Genomic DNA, 12,648 nt, shown 5'->3' on the forward strand with positions numbered 1-12,648 from the left:
AGTGAAGGAGCTTCCACGACTTCCCTAGGCAGTTTGTTCCATTGTTCTACTGTTCCTACAGGCAGGAAGTTTTTCTTGAGGTTTAATCTAAATTTGCTATGCTATAGTTTGAACTCATTGCCTCTTATCCTGCGCTCTGCACCAAGAGAACAATTTTTTTCCATCTTTTTTATAACAGCCTTTCAAGTACAGTATTTGAAGACCACTATCATATCCCTCCTCAGTCTCCTCTTTTCTAAACTAAACATAACCAGTTCCTTTAGCCTTTGCTCGTATGCCTTGAACTCCATCCCTTTGATCATCTTTGTCACTCACCTCTGGATCCTTTATCTATATAAAGATTTATCCTATATTTTTTCTATATAGTTGTGACCAAAACTGGAGACAGTACTTCAGCTGAGGTCTAACCAGAGCCAAGTAGAACATTACAATCACCTCCTGTGACTTGTATGCTATGCCTTTGTTAATGCAACCCAAAATTACATTTGTATTTTTTTTTGCAGCAGCATTGCATTGTTGACTCATGTTGACTCAAGTTTGTTTAGATTTACGGGACATAATGCTGCCCACTTCTTATTACAATGTCAACTGAAAGTGAGAACAGATGTTCACATGGCACTTTTGTAGCCAGCATTACAAAGTACTTATCATAGATTATTAGGGTTGGAAGGGACCTCAGGAGATCATCTAGTCCAACCTCCTGCTCAAAGCAGGACTAATCCCCAAATGGCCCCCTTAAGGATTGAACTCACAATCCTGGGTTTAGCAGGGTTGACCAGATATGCTAAACATTCATATGCCCCTTCATGCTTTGGCCACCATTCCAGAGGACATGCTTCCATGCTGATGATGCTCATTAAAAAAAATGCATTAATTAAATTTGTGACTGAACTCCTTGTGGGAGAATTGTATGTCTCCTGCTCTGTGTTTTACCTGCATTCTGCCATATATTTCTTGTTATAGCAGACTCGGATGATGACCCAGCATGTTGTTCATTTTAAGAACACTTTCACTGCAGATTTGACAAAACGCAAAGAAGGTACCAGTGCAAGATTTCTAAAGATAGCTACAGCACTCGAACCAAGATTTAAGAATCTGAAGTCTCTTCCAAAATCTGAGAGGTATGAGGTGTGGAGCATGCTTTCAGAAGTCTTAAAAGAGCAACACTCTGATGTGGAACCTACAGAACCCGAACCACGAGAAAAAAAAAGACAATCTTCTGCTAGTGACATCGTACTCAGATGATGAAAATAAACATGCATCAGGCTGCACTGCTTTGGATCATTATCGAGCAGAACCCATCATCAGCATGGATGCATGTCCTCTGGAATGGTGGCTAAAGCATGAAGGGACATGTGAATCTTTAGTGCATCTGACACATAAATATCTTGCAATGCCAGCTACAACAATGCCATGTGAACACCTGTTGTCACCTTCAGGTGGCCTTGTAAACAAGAAGTGGGCAGCATTATCTCCTGCAAATGTAAACAAACTTGTTTGTCTGAGCGATTGGCTGAACAAGAAGTAGGACTGAGTGGATTTGTAGGCTCTAAAGTTTTACATCATTTTATTTTTGAATGCAGTTATTTTTGGTACATAACTACATTTCTAAGTTCAATTTTAATGATAAAGAGATTGCACTACAGAACTTGGATTAAGTGAATTGAAAAATACTATTTTATTTTTACTGTGCAAATATTTATAATAAATAAAGTGATCACTGTACACTTTGTATTCTGTGTTGTAATTGAAATAAATATATTTGAAAATGTAGAAAACATCCAAAAATATTTATAAAAATAGTATTCTATTATTGTTTAACAGCACGATTAATTGTGATTTTTTTTAAATCACTTGACATCCCTAAAATTAATTTGAGTTTAAGGTCCATGTTCTTTCTGGCTCTCGGCTTCAAACCCTGGCAATGGGAACACTTCTGAGGAACATGTCCCTCTCCTAGGCAGTGGATACACTTTGTGTGGCCGTCCGTTATAGAGAAGGCAGCTCCACACGAGACACACCACTTAAACCCGGGTGAACCAGGCATAAGGATGAGGATGTACCTTCCCTGAGGGGAAGGAGGGGAAACAGGAGAAAGAACTAATACTTTTTTGTTTGTTTGTTTTAGGAGGAAGACACAGAAAAGGGAAAGTAAGGAACTAACAACTATGAGAAGAAAAACAGGTAAGATACTATCTAAATAACAACATGGGCTCTGCTAAGTGTTCTGTTCCAGACTGCAGGTGATCGAGAGGGAACTGAGGGTGGTCGGACCACACAGCGCTATATATACGACACGTGCATAGTGCAAGAGAGTGGAGGTGTGCATGTACGGTCTGACGGGCACTGCTATTGAAGATCTCTGATTCCAGATGCAAAGGCACTGTCGCACCTACAGTGGAGCACCCAAGGGGACATCACTTAAAGAAGAATTTTCAAATATTATTACAAGCAGCTCCAAGAGTTCTTCCGTTAATTCCTTCAGCATCTTGGGGGTGAATACCATCAGGCCCTGCTGACTACAATACATTCAAACTAGTCAGAAGACCTCTGACATGTTTGCTTATCCTGATCTGCATCCCTTCCCCTTTATTGTCTAAGATAACATTGTTGGTTGTCTGGGCACATTATTTTCATGTGTGAAGACTGAAGCAAAGGAGGCATTGAGCAGCTCTGCTTTCCTATCATCTTCCATTACCAGCTGACCAGCCCTGATCATTCTTTTTTGTCTGACATATTTATAGAGCCCCTTCTACATATCGGGACCATGATATTCCCTGTGCCCAGAACATTGACAATACATCCTATAAGCTATTAGGGGAATGTCATAAATATAGAGAGAAGGGTAGCATAAAATCCCTCCTTGGCAGCTGTACTGAATCGTCTTACCTGTAAGGGGTTAAGTAGGTCAAATAACCTAGTTGGCACCTGACCAGAAGGACCAATGAGGAAAGAAGAGACTTTCAGATCTGGAGGGGGAAGATTTTGTTTGCTCTCTCTTGGTTGTTCCCTCTCCGGATGGAGAGAGAAGCCAAGCAGGTACAACATCTCCTGAAAATATACCTGGAATAATCCATCTAAAATCGCAGAAATTGTAAGTAGGCAAGGAAATGCGTTAGGTTATCTTTCGTTTTAGCTTGTGAATTTTCCAATGCTACAGAGGTAGTTTTATTCCTGTTTTTGTAACTGTGAAGCTGAGTCAGAGGGAAATCCTCTGTGTTTTAAATATTTTTATTTACCCTGTAAAGTTACCTTCCATCCTGATTTTGCAGGTGTGATTCTTATACTTTTTAAATAAGGTTATTCTTTTAAGAACCTGATTGATTTTCAATGTCCTGAAGACAAAGGGTCTGGTCTGTACTCACATTGCTAAGGCAATTGGTTGGTATATTATTCTCAAGCCTCCCCAGGAAAGGGGGTGAAGGGGTTTGGGGGGATATTTTGGGAGGATAGAGATTCCAAGTGACCCTTCCCTGAAATTTCATGTAAATCACTTGGTGGTGGCAGCAATACCATCCGAGGACAAGGAAAGGAATTTGTGCCTTGGGGAAGATTTTAACCTAAGCTGGTAGAATATATACTTAGAGGGTCTTTCATGCGGATCCCCACATCTGTACCCCAGAGTTCAGAGGCGGAGGGGGGGAACCCTGACAGGGAAGCTGGTGGTTTTGGTTCGCAAGAGACATGGCAGCGATTTGAGCTTATGATTACGAGATAGCCCATTTACTGGATGTCTCTGGTACAGTGACAAAACAGTTAACAACGTTGAAATTTAAAAAGTCATTGTTAGGTTTCAGAGTCAAAGGCAGCCTTGATTGAACAGCGCAGTTCACACACCTGATTGGGCATCAAGAGAGGGATTTGCAGAAAACTTTACTTTGGGTGCAGGAATTTCTCAAACCCTACCCTGGACTGTTATGGGCCAGTGTTGGGGTGGTTGAGGTGACAGTCTCATCCTCGGGCTTGAAAAGGATAAATATTCCAGCAATCTTTTGGCCTTTCCCCAGAATTATAAGGGGAGAAGGCCGAAGGGCTGGAGCTGCCAGTCCCTCATCCCTAGGTATCTACAGCTAGATACTTATTTGGCCCTGGCCCTCATAACATTAGTATCTGAGAATGGTGGTAAATAGGGCTCTGGGTAGAGGTGCTCAGCCTTCTCCCTGGCTTCCCAGGCTGGGAGGGGACAGGGATGATATGGGGTGTAAGAATATGCCATTCCCTTGGCCCCAGTCTGGGAGAGAATAGGGTTTGGTTGGAAGAGGTTCCATTTCTCTATTGAAGATCATGGGGTTTACCATACCCACAAATTCTTACCTTTCACTCTGCAGTATCTGCTTGCTCAGAATTGCCTCTGCCATTCCAGACTCTATTCCCTCCAACTGCCTCTTCACAGCATCAAACATGTTCACTTCCATCATGTCAAACACCACTGGCTTTCCATATCTAAGGACAGAGGTCTGAATGGTTGATCATATGTACTACAGGACAGTCCAAGGTCCTTGATACAAAAGATAGACAAAACAATCTCTCTCTCTCTCTCTCTCTATAATGATGGGTCTCAAGCATTACATGTATGGGCAGCCTTCCCTTTAGCACAATGTGGGAAGCGGACTGGGGAGAAAAGGCCCCTCATGCAGCCAGCAGTCTCTTTCATGAATAAAGACCAGAAGTGCTAACTGTGAAGGAAGTGCAGCTACTGGAAGTGCAGAGTTGGCAGAGGGTATCAAAAAGCAACTCACTCCTTCACAGCCACATGCACTACCAGCTAATGGTTTTATTCATCCAGCTCACTATGCACACTCTGAGATCATAGGAACACCAACCTATGCTGTATCGAAGCCTGCCATCCTGCCCTCCCATTTCTGGTACTCTTCCACCTACCGGAGGGCCCCCAGCAAGGCCAGTCGAATGGTCTCCATGTTCATATCGTTTGGGTTCAGTGTATTCAAGTAATTTGTGTCTCGATACCGCAGGAAAGTTGCAGCCTGTCCAGATGGATCAATGATTAATGGCCATCTGTATGTGAAGATGAGACAAACGTTCATCATTAGTGGGGACAGGGAACTAAGCATTTGAATGAGAGCTGAAAGACCTAACACCAAAACTCAATACAACCAGCAAATATTCCCCCCACCTGCTGGAGAACTAGCAACAACCAGACACTTCCTCCAGCCCCCCATGTAGGATCTTGGTGTTACCCCGGAATTTGACATTCCTGTGTGTAGCCCAGAACTTGACAGTACTGCAGTAAGCAATTTTGTATGTTCAGCCACTGCCAGCTGAAAATCAAACATCACATCGCTGGGAATAATCTGAGGCCTTTGTGAGAAAAGGTCAGACAGCTGCATACTTGCAGTTTGTTAATCAGAATGGGAGGGTGAGACAGAAAGTTATGGAAGAGAGGGAGTGAAGAGCGACCTTGGTTTTAGGTGCCCCTGGCGTATTGTTGTTATGGCTGGAAATGTTTTGAGATAATGAGTAATTTGCTGAAATTAGGAGAATTGGTGACCCAGTAGAGATTATGATGCTGACCCACTAGGAGTCACTGTAGGTTATGTGCTTTGTTAGAGATAACTATAAAAGACTAGGTAAAAATAAATACCCCTGAGCAGTCCAAGGGAGCTTTTCTTTGGGTAAGGAGCTGACATCTAAACTCCCCGTCAGCTGGACAGAAAGAGGGCCCCTGGAAGCCCGGCCGGTGATCACCTGAAACTATCTCAGACTGTGGGTAACTATGTCTGGGATGTCTTAAACCTAGTGTGTGTGTGTGTGTGTGCGTGTGTGTGCGCGCGCACGCTTAATATCTAATAAATAGTAGTTTTAGATAAGAGCACACTTGCTTGTATCAATAATTTATCAGATGGAAGCACTGTGTTCCCATTGATTTATTCCTGACACCGCCTGGAGAGAAACAGTTAAGTTACCCTTGCTTTGGGTTCTGAGAAACCCCAGGTAACACTGGTGGCACCAAGGAGATGATCCCTCCTTAAAAACCTTCTTCTTATGCGATTTCTAGACGTGAGTCTAAAATAAAGCCACTCCATATGTCTCATCCCTCCTTTGGGTTTCCCTCCTCTTCTCCATTTTTCTCTCTTTCTTTAGGTTGTAAGGTGATCAGGGAATACAATAATTTTGTGTCTTGTACCAGAGCTGAGCAGATTTCATGCATTTAACAAATAAATAATAAGATTGTTAATACCAACAATAAAAGGGCCTTCTGCATCATGGGGTATAATGGTACTAGTCCAACAGCCCACTACATCAGGGTTCTAGGTCAGCCCCTTTGCGAAGACTCTCTTCCTTGGTGTTCAGGGAGGCAGCATTATTGTGAAGACATTTCTGCTGGATAAAAACATGGCAGCAAGGGCGATATCTGTATGACCATTGTCTTTTCTAACTCACCGTCCATCTGAATGGATTTTGCCTCCCACATCCTTCAATAGCACATCATCAAGCTCTGGTACGGAGCACTTCAGCCCTTGGAATTCATCCCCCACCCCTAGTAAAGGATAGTGAAAACACTGAATAGCATTATCTATTCTACACAAAACACAGCAAGAACATTAATGTTGAATGGTTAAGCACTTCCAAGGAAAGTGGCGCAAGCCCTGTCAGTAGAAACTATCACTGAGTTTTGTATTACCATTCTGCCACTTCCCTTGGAAGATGAGTCCATAGCCTAATAACACTCACAGTCAGGAACATTTCCCAGATATTAACCTAACTTCTCCCTTTCTTAATTTCATTCTATTGCCCGAAGTATACCTACTTGGACTACTCTAAATATTTCTTCTTCCTCCTTGGTGTTTATGCCCTTTGGAGATTTGAATCTTCATAGACACATAGATTATAAAGCCAGAAAAGAACATTGGAATCATCTAATCTGACTTTCTGCATAATACAGGCCATGGAACATCACCCAGTAACTGTTGCATAAAGGCCAGTAACTTCTATTCTGCATGTAGATAGTGTGATGGGGCAAGGCCGGATGGCTACAGTAAAGTACTGAGGAACAGGTATGTTAGCCCCAGGCTAAACAAATCCCTAGCACCGTGGTAACCAAATGGCAGTTGCTCCAGGTTAATCAAGGCACCTGGGGCCAATTAAGATCTTTCTAGAAGGCAGTGGAGATAGCTACACTGATTAGAACACCTGCAGCCAATCAAGGCAGGCTAATCAGGGCACCTGGTTTAAAAAGGGAGCTCACTCCAGTCAGGGGAGGAGGAGCCAGAGGAGAGAAGTGCGTGTGAGGAGCTGGGAGCAAGAGGCACAAGGAGCTGAGACTGAGAGGGTGTGCTGCTGGAGGATTGAGGAATTATCATACAATCAAGCATTATCAGACACCAGCAGGAAGGTCCAGTGGTGAGGATAAAAAGGTGTTTGGAGCAGGCCATGGGGAAGTAGCCCAGGGAGTTGTACCTGTCATGCAGCTGTTACAAGAGGCACTTTAGACAGCTGCAATCCACAGGGCCCTGGGCTGGAACCCGGAGTAGAGGGCGGGTCTGGGTTCCCCCCAAACCTCCCAACTCCTGATCAGACACAGGAGGAGTTGACCCAGTCTGGGGGTTCCACCAGAGGGGAAGATCACTGAGGTGAGCAAATCCGCCAAGAAGCGCAGGACCCACCAAGGTAGAAGAGGAACTTTGTCATAATACTTATAGACTGTGATCAAATCTGCTATTTGGGTTCTCATACTGGGATTTAAGGGCCTACATTGGATATTTGAGCTCAAATACAAGATTTAAGCACCAAATGTAGGTGACAAGGTTTGAAAGTATGCTTAGGACTATAAAAGACACAACAACAAAGTTGTATTGTATCCTCCACCCCCGACAAAGTCTCTCGTGGGCCAGAGGCTGCTCACAAGCAAGGTATCTCCAGCAACACATCTGAGGTCAGATAGGGCAGAGCAGCACTGACTGCCTCTCGGTTCCCTCTTATAGACTTTAAGGTCAGAAGGGACCATTATGATCATCTAGTCTGACCTCCTGCACAATGCAGGCCACAGAATCTCACCCATCCACTTCTATAACAAACCCCTAACCTATGTCTGAATTATTGAAGTCCTCAAATTGTGGTTTGAAGACCTCAAGCTGCAGAGAATCCTCCAGCAAGTGACCCGTGCCCCATTCTGCAGAGGAAGGTGAAAAACCTTCAGGGCCTCTGCTAATCTGCCTGGAGGAAAATTCCTTCCCGATCCCAAGTATGGCGATCAGTTAAACCCTGAGCATGTGGGCAAGACTCACCAGCCAGCACCCAGGAAAGAATTCTCTGTAGTAACTCAGATCCCATCCCATCACAGACCACTGGGCATACTTACCTGCTGATAATCAAAGATCAATTGCCAAATTAATTGCCAAAATTAGGCTATCCCATCATACCATCCCCTCCATAAATTTATCAAGCTTAGACTTAAAGCCAGGTATGTCTTTTGCCCCCACTACTCCCTTTGGAAGGCTGTTCCAGAACTTCACTCCTCTAATGGTTAGAAACCTTAATCTAATTTCAAGTCTAAACTTCCTAGTGTCCAGTTTATATCCATTTGTTCTTGTGTCCACATTGGTACTAAGCTTAAATAATTCCTCTCCCTCCCTAATATTTATCCCTCTGATATATTTATAAAGAGCAATCATATCCCCCCTCAACCTTCTTTTGGTTAGGCTAAACAAGTTCTTTGAGTCTCCTTTCATAAGACAGGTTTTCCATTCCTTGGATCATCCTAGTAGCCCGTCTCTGAACCTGTTCCAGTTTGAATTCATCCTTCTTAAACATGGGAGACCAGAACTGCACACAGTATTCCAGATGAAGTCTCAGCAGTGCCTTGTATAACGGTACTAACACCTTATCTTTGCTGGAAATACCTCGCCTGATGCATCCTAAAACTGCATTAGCCTTTTTAACGGCCATATCACATTGGCTGCTCACAGTCATCCTGTGATCAACCAATACTCCAAGGTCCTTCTCCTCCTCTGTTACTTCCAGCTGATGAATCCCCAGTTTATAACTAAAATTCTTGTTATTAATCCCTAAATGCATGACCTTGCACTTTTCACTATTAAATTTCATCCTATTACTATTACTCCAGTTTACAAGGTCATCCAGATCTTCCTGTATGATATCCCGGTCTTTCTCTGTGTTAGCAATACCTCTCCCAGCTTTGTGACATCCGCAAACTTTATTAGCACATTCCCACTTTTTGTGCCAAGGTCAGTAATAAAAAGATTAAATAAGATTGGTCCCAAAACCGATCCTTGAGGAACTCCACTAGTAACCTCCTTCCAGCCTGACAGTTCACCTTTCAGTATGACCCGTTGTAGTCTCCCCTTTAACCAGTTCCTTATCCACCTTTCAATTTTCATATTGATCCCCATCTTTTCCAATTTAACTAATAATTCCCCATGTGGAACCGTGTCAAATGCCTTACTGAAATCAAAGTAAATTAGATCCACTGTGTTTCCTTTGTCTAAAAAATCTGTTACCTTCTCAAAGAAGATCAGGTTGGTTTGGCACGATCTACCTTTTGTAAAACCATGTTGTATTTTGTCCCAATTACCATTGACCTCAATGTCCTTAACTACTTTCTCCTTCAAAATTTTTTCCAAAACCTTACATACTACAGATGTCAAACTAACATGCCTATAGTTACTCGGATCACTTTTTTTCCCTTTCTTAAAAATAGGAACTGTGTTAGCAATTCTCCAGTTGTGCGGTACAACCCATGAGTTTACTGATTCATTAAAAATTCTTGCTAATGGGCTTGCAATTTCATGTGCCAGTTCCTTTATATGCTTGGATGAAGATTATCTAGGCCCTCCGATTTTGTCCCATTAAGCTGTTCGAGTTTGGCTTCTACCTCGGATGTGGTAATATCTACCTCCATATCTTCATTCCCATTTGTCATCCTACCATTATCTCTAAGCTCCTCATTAAAGACTGAGGCAAAGTATTTATTTAGATATTGGGCCATGCCTAGATTATCCTTAACCTCCATTCCATCCTCAGTGTTTAGTGGTCCCACTTCTTCTTTCTTTGTTTTCTTATTTATATGGCTATAGAACCTTTTACTAATGGTTTTAATTCCCTTTGCAAGGTCCAACTCTACATGGCTTTTGGCCTTTCTCACTTTATCCCTACATGTTCTGACCTCAATAAGGTAGCTTTCCTTGCTAATCCTTCCCATCTTCCACTCCTTGTAGGCTTTCTGCTTTTTCTTAATCACCTCTCTGAGATGGTTACTCATCCAGCTTGGTCTACAACTCCTGCCTATGATTTTTTCCCCCTTTCTTGGGATGCAGGCTTCTGATCATTTCTGCAACTTTGACTTGAAGTAATTCCAGGCCTCCTCCGCCTTTAGATCCACAAGTTCTTCAGCCCAATCCACTTCCCTAACTAATTTTCTTAATTCTTTAAAGTTAGCCCTTTTGAAATAAAAAACCCTAGTCCCAGACCTATTTTTGTTTATCCTTCCATCTAGTTTTAACTGAATTAGCTCATGATCACTCGAACCAAGGTTGTCCCCTACAACCATTCCTTCTATGAGGTCCTCACTACTCACCAAAACCAAATCTAAAATGGCATCCCCTCTTGTTGGTTCTTCAACTACTTGGTGAAGAAATCCATTAGCTATCACACATCCAGAAAAATCTGAGCCCTATTATTATCACTAGCACTTGTCCTCCAGTCTATATCTGGGAAGTTAAAGTCTCCCATGATCACACAATTCCCATTAGTGTTTACTTCATTAAAAACATTAAAGAGATCTCTACCCATATCCAAATCAGATCCCGCCGGCCTGTAGCACACCCCAAGCACTATCTCAGGGGAGGCTCTAGTAGCCTTCTTTCCCAATGCGATTTTTGCCCAGACAGACTCTGTCTTCTCCATTCCATCACTTCTTATTTCTTTACAGTTAACCTCATCACTGATATACAATGCTACTTCACCATCTTTGCCTTTATTTCTGTCTTTGCTAAACAGCACATAGCCTTCAATACCTGTACTCCAGTCAGGACTACTATTCCACCATGTTTCTGTTATCCGTATAATATCCAGTTTCACTTCCTGCACCAGTAGCTCTAGTTCCTGCATTTTGTTACCTAGGCTCCTTGCATTAGTGTACAGACATCTTAATTTTTGCCGTTTGGCTTCACTGACATTCTTTGCCCGGTTAGGCACAGACATTCTACCACCAGTATCACCTATTAGACTGGTATCTACACTACCCTTCCTCCTTATGTCCATTCTTCTGCCCACGGCTGTATCCTCTCTTACTTTGTTTTCTTCCCTCTCAATGTTAAATTCCGGCGTGGAGATTACCTGGACATCTCCCAACCATCTCCCCCAAATTCCTAGTTTAAAGCTCTCTTAATCAGTTGTGCCAGCCTCCATCCTTGAAGTCTATTTCCCTCCTTACTCAGGTGAAGTCCATCCCGAGAGAACAGTCCTCTGTTCATGAATGCTTCCCAGTGGCCGTACATCCCAAAGCCCTCCTTATAGCACCACTGCCTGAGCCATCTCTTGATCGCCATAATCTTGTCACACCTTTGTTGCTCTTCTCTAGGAACAGGCAGAATCCCACTGAAGATCACCTGAGCCTCGATTTCCTTAAGCATCATCCCTAGTCTGGCATAGTCTCCCTTGATACGTTCCAGCAAGAATCTAGACGTATCATTCGTTCCCACATGAAGGACAATCAGCAGATTCTTTCCCGCTCCCGTTAAGATCCTTTTCAGCCACAGGTCCACATCCTGTATCTTAGCACCCGGCAGACAGCACACCCTTCTGTTCTCCGGATCAGCTCTAGTTACAGGCTTGTCTATTCTTCTCAGTAAGGAGTCCCCAATCACGTAGACCTGCCTTTTTCCTGGTGACAGTGTGATTCTCCGGTCTATGCCCTGCTCCCACTGGCTGTAAGTCCTCTTGATTCCTATTCACCCTTGCAATCTTCCACAACCAATCCCGTATCCTCCTGGGGCCCATATTTGGTGTTGTCTCCATTGACTCTTCCCCTCTTCCTGTAGGACTAGCTGCTCTTCTCTTCTTCCTTGCCCTCTCACCTTCATCGACCACCTGCTGTGCCCCTTCTTCATTTTACAACTCTGCAAACCTGTTCCTGAGCTCTATTTCTCCTTCACTGGCCCATCTCTTCCTCTGCCTGGTTCTCTTAGTCACATGCTTCCACTGTCCACTTTCCTCACCCAGCAGTCTCCCCTCAGAATTCTTTGGTCCTGCTTCCATCTGCAAGTCTGAGCTTATCCCTTCAGCCTCCTTATATCTTTGCTCCATCATCTGCTCGGACCCCCTTCTAAACTCTACCAGAGTTTCCACCTGCATCTCCAGTCCTCGGATCTTTTCTTCCATCAGCTCTATCAGGCGGCACTTCATGCAGACAAAACTCTTTTCAGGTACCCCCTCCAGGATCATGTACATGCTGCAGCTTCCACATCCAGTCATCCTCATTGTGTCTTTCACTGCTGCCTCTGTATCGGTTATAGCCTTCCCACCTGAAACCTATTAGTCCAGGAAACACAAACCAAAACAAACTCCCAACAGGCACCAGAACACCGCCTACTCCCTTCACTAGCCTGTCAGTTCCTTTGCCTCGGTCTCTAAGTCTCCCCTGCAAACTCCCCCTGTTTACAGCTTTGT

General features: G+C 43.4%; 1 protein-coding gene across 3 annotated transcripts in view; it reads right to left on the reverse strand.

The window, feature by feature from the left end:
* IQANK1 (IQ motif and ankyrin repeat containing 1) overlaps positions 1 to 12,648 on the reverse strand; it is a 153,292-nt gene that overhangs the window by 21,372 nt on the left and 119,272 nt on the right. For all 3 annotated transcript variants that reach the window (XM_039527860.1, XM_039527859.1, XM_039527858.1), the window contains exons 12-14: positions 6,403 to 6,499; positions 4,882 to 5,016; positions 4,315 to 4,443 (exon numbers count right to left, since the gene is read on the reverse strand). In XM_039527860.1, the coding sequence (XP_039383794.1) occupies positions 4,315 to 4,443; positions 4,882 to 5,016; positions 6,403 to 6,499 (361 nt within the window). The remainder of the gene's footprint in view (positions 1 to 4,314; positions 4,444 to 4,881; positions 5,017 to 6,402; positions 6,500 to 12,648) is intronic.

The sequence above is a fragment of the Mauremys reevesii genome, linkage group 2 (genome assembly GCF_016161935.1).
Source record: "Mauremys reevesii isolate NIE-2019 linkage group 2, ASM1616193v1, whole genome shotgun sequence".
Classification (NCBI taxonomy): Eukaryota; Metazoa; Chordata; order Testudines; family Geoemydidae; genus Mauremys; species Mauremys reevesii.